The 1,708-nt window shown below is 46.5% G+C and overlaps 1 protein-coding gene and 1 long non-coding RNA gene across 16 annotated transcripts in view; one reads left to right on the forward strand and one right to left on the reverse strand.

Annotated features, from left to right (window-relative positions):
• The window catches only part of LOC122544668, a 17,382-nt gene that overhangs the window by 9,271 nt on the left and 6,403 nt on the right, over positions 1-1,708 (forward strand). The window lies entirely within an intron of this gene.
• The window catches only part of LOC122544514 (basement membrane-specific heparan sulfate proteoglycan core protein-like), a 172,520-nt gene that overhangs the window by 2,230 nt on the left and 168,582 nt on the right, over positions 1-1,708 (reverse strand). For 13 of the 15 annotated variants that reach the window (XM_043683768.1, XM_043683764.1, XM_043683765.1 and 10 more), the window contains one exon: positions 1,135-1,236. The exons of the other annotated variants lie outside the window; for them this stretch is intronic. In XM_043683768.1, coding sequence (XP_043539703.1) covers positions 1,135-1,236 — 102 coding nt within the window. The remainder of the gene's footprint in view (positions 1-1,134; positions 1,237-1,708) is intronic. 15 annotated transcript variants of the gene reach the window in all.

Here is a 1,708-nt window from a genome sequence, read left to right on the forward strand (position 1 = left end):
TGGTTTGGAGTAAGGTTAAGATTAGATTAGATTAGATTAGATTACAGTGTGGAAACAGGCCCTTCGGCCCAACAAGTCCACACCGACCCGCCGAAGCGAAATCCACCCATACCCCTACATTTACCCCTTACCTAACACTACGGGCAATTTAGTATGGCCAATTCACCTGACCCTGCACATCTTTTGGATGGTGGGAGGAAACCGGAGCACCCAGAGGAAACCCACGCAGACACGGGGAGAACGTGCAAACTCCACACAGTCAGTCGCCTAACGCGGGAATTGAACCCGGGTCTCTGGCGCTGTGAGGCAGCAGTGCTAACCACTGTGCCACCGTGCCACCGTGCCGCTCCTAATTGTGCTCCTATATTTTATGGTCCTATGACATTATGTTGACAGGCAGATAAACATGCATACAGGGACATTTCATTCGGGATCATTAGGTTAACCAATACAAGTAGAAAGAGTATTATGCAGGAAACATGCTCTTCTTCATTATCATTTAGAGTCAGAATTAGATTTAGGGTTAGTGCTAGGGCTAGAGTTAGGTTTAGGATTAGCGTTAGCTGTTGCATTCAGGCCGGTTAGATTTAAAGTTATGGTTCTGTTTGAATTATGTTTAAGTTAAAGGTCAGATTTTACGTTAGGGAGTTTTGAGCATTTGCTGAGGGTTAGTTTCATCATGATAAGGGTTAAGGTGGAGTTAGGTTGGAGTGGTTGGCCTATTGCTCAGTTTATGGTTAAGGTTAGGTCAGCCTGCCCAGTCGATAATGTATAAATTTAAGAAGTGAGGCAGGAAAATGACGTTGATCCAGATACATTGTGTTAAATAATGGAGCAGCATCCTGAGGGGCTGAATTTCATCCTCCTGTTTCCAGTTCTCATGGTCTTACATCTCCCTTCCTCTCAGAGGTGCTCTGACACAGTGTGCTGGGGGTGGGGGTGTTTTCACAGTTACCCGATCCAGCAGGCTAACTTTATGAGTGCCCTCCCTCCCTACTCTCAACCCCAGTTCCCAATATATTTTCTCCTTCCCCCAGCTTCCCCATTCATTAGGAAGGTTACATTGAGGCGGGGATGGCAGTGTCATGGTGTGGGAATGTGGAACAAATCCCATTCCCGTGGGATGTTACAGACCTGTGTCCCTCCTCCGGTGGATGAAGCACACCAACACAATCAGGCCGGCGAACAGCAGAACTGAGAGGAGTGATACCAAAATTTCCTTGGAATAGCTCCGAGCTGTAATCCAACAGGAATAGTCAGCTCAAATTAACAAATTCACCAGAAAGTTTTACCACATCACCCTTGTGATAGGCAGACAGTTCACACCGGACAGACCAACATACGCAACTCCCTGCCACCTTGGGAGTATTGAGAGTCTCACAGTAAAGGACAATTCGGCCCTTCACAAATCGCACTTTCCCACATAACCCTCCACCCCCACCCTCCCACAGCCTTCAATGTTATGACTCTTCAACTGTTCATCCAAATACTTTGTAAAGGTTTTGGGTTTCCTTGCCAAGTTGTATGTTGCAACCCACCCATCCTCTGGGTGAAAAAAGGCCTCAAGCCCCCTTTTAACTACCTGTCCTTCAATTAAAAATGACCACTCCGAACCCCAGCCTTTATTCCCGATCATTTCACTATGGGGAGCACCTGATTAGATTAGATTAGATTAGATTAGATTACAGTGTGGAAACAGGCCCTTCAG

This window comes from Chiloscyllium plagiosum, chromosome 50, assembly GCF_004010195.1.
Source record: "Chiloscyllium plagiosum isolate BGI_BamShark_2017 chromosome 50, ASM401019v2, whole genome shotgun sequence".
In the NCBI taxonomy this organism is placed as follows: Eukaryota; Metazoa; Chordata; class Chondrichthyes; order Orectolobiformes; family Hemiscylliidae; genus Chiloscyllium; species Chiloscyllium plagiosum.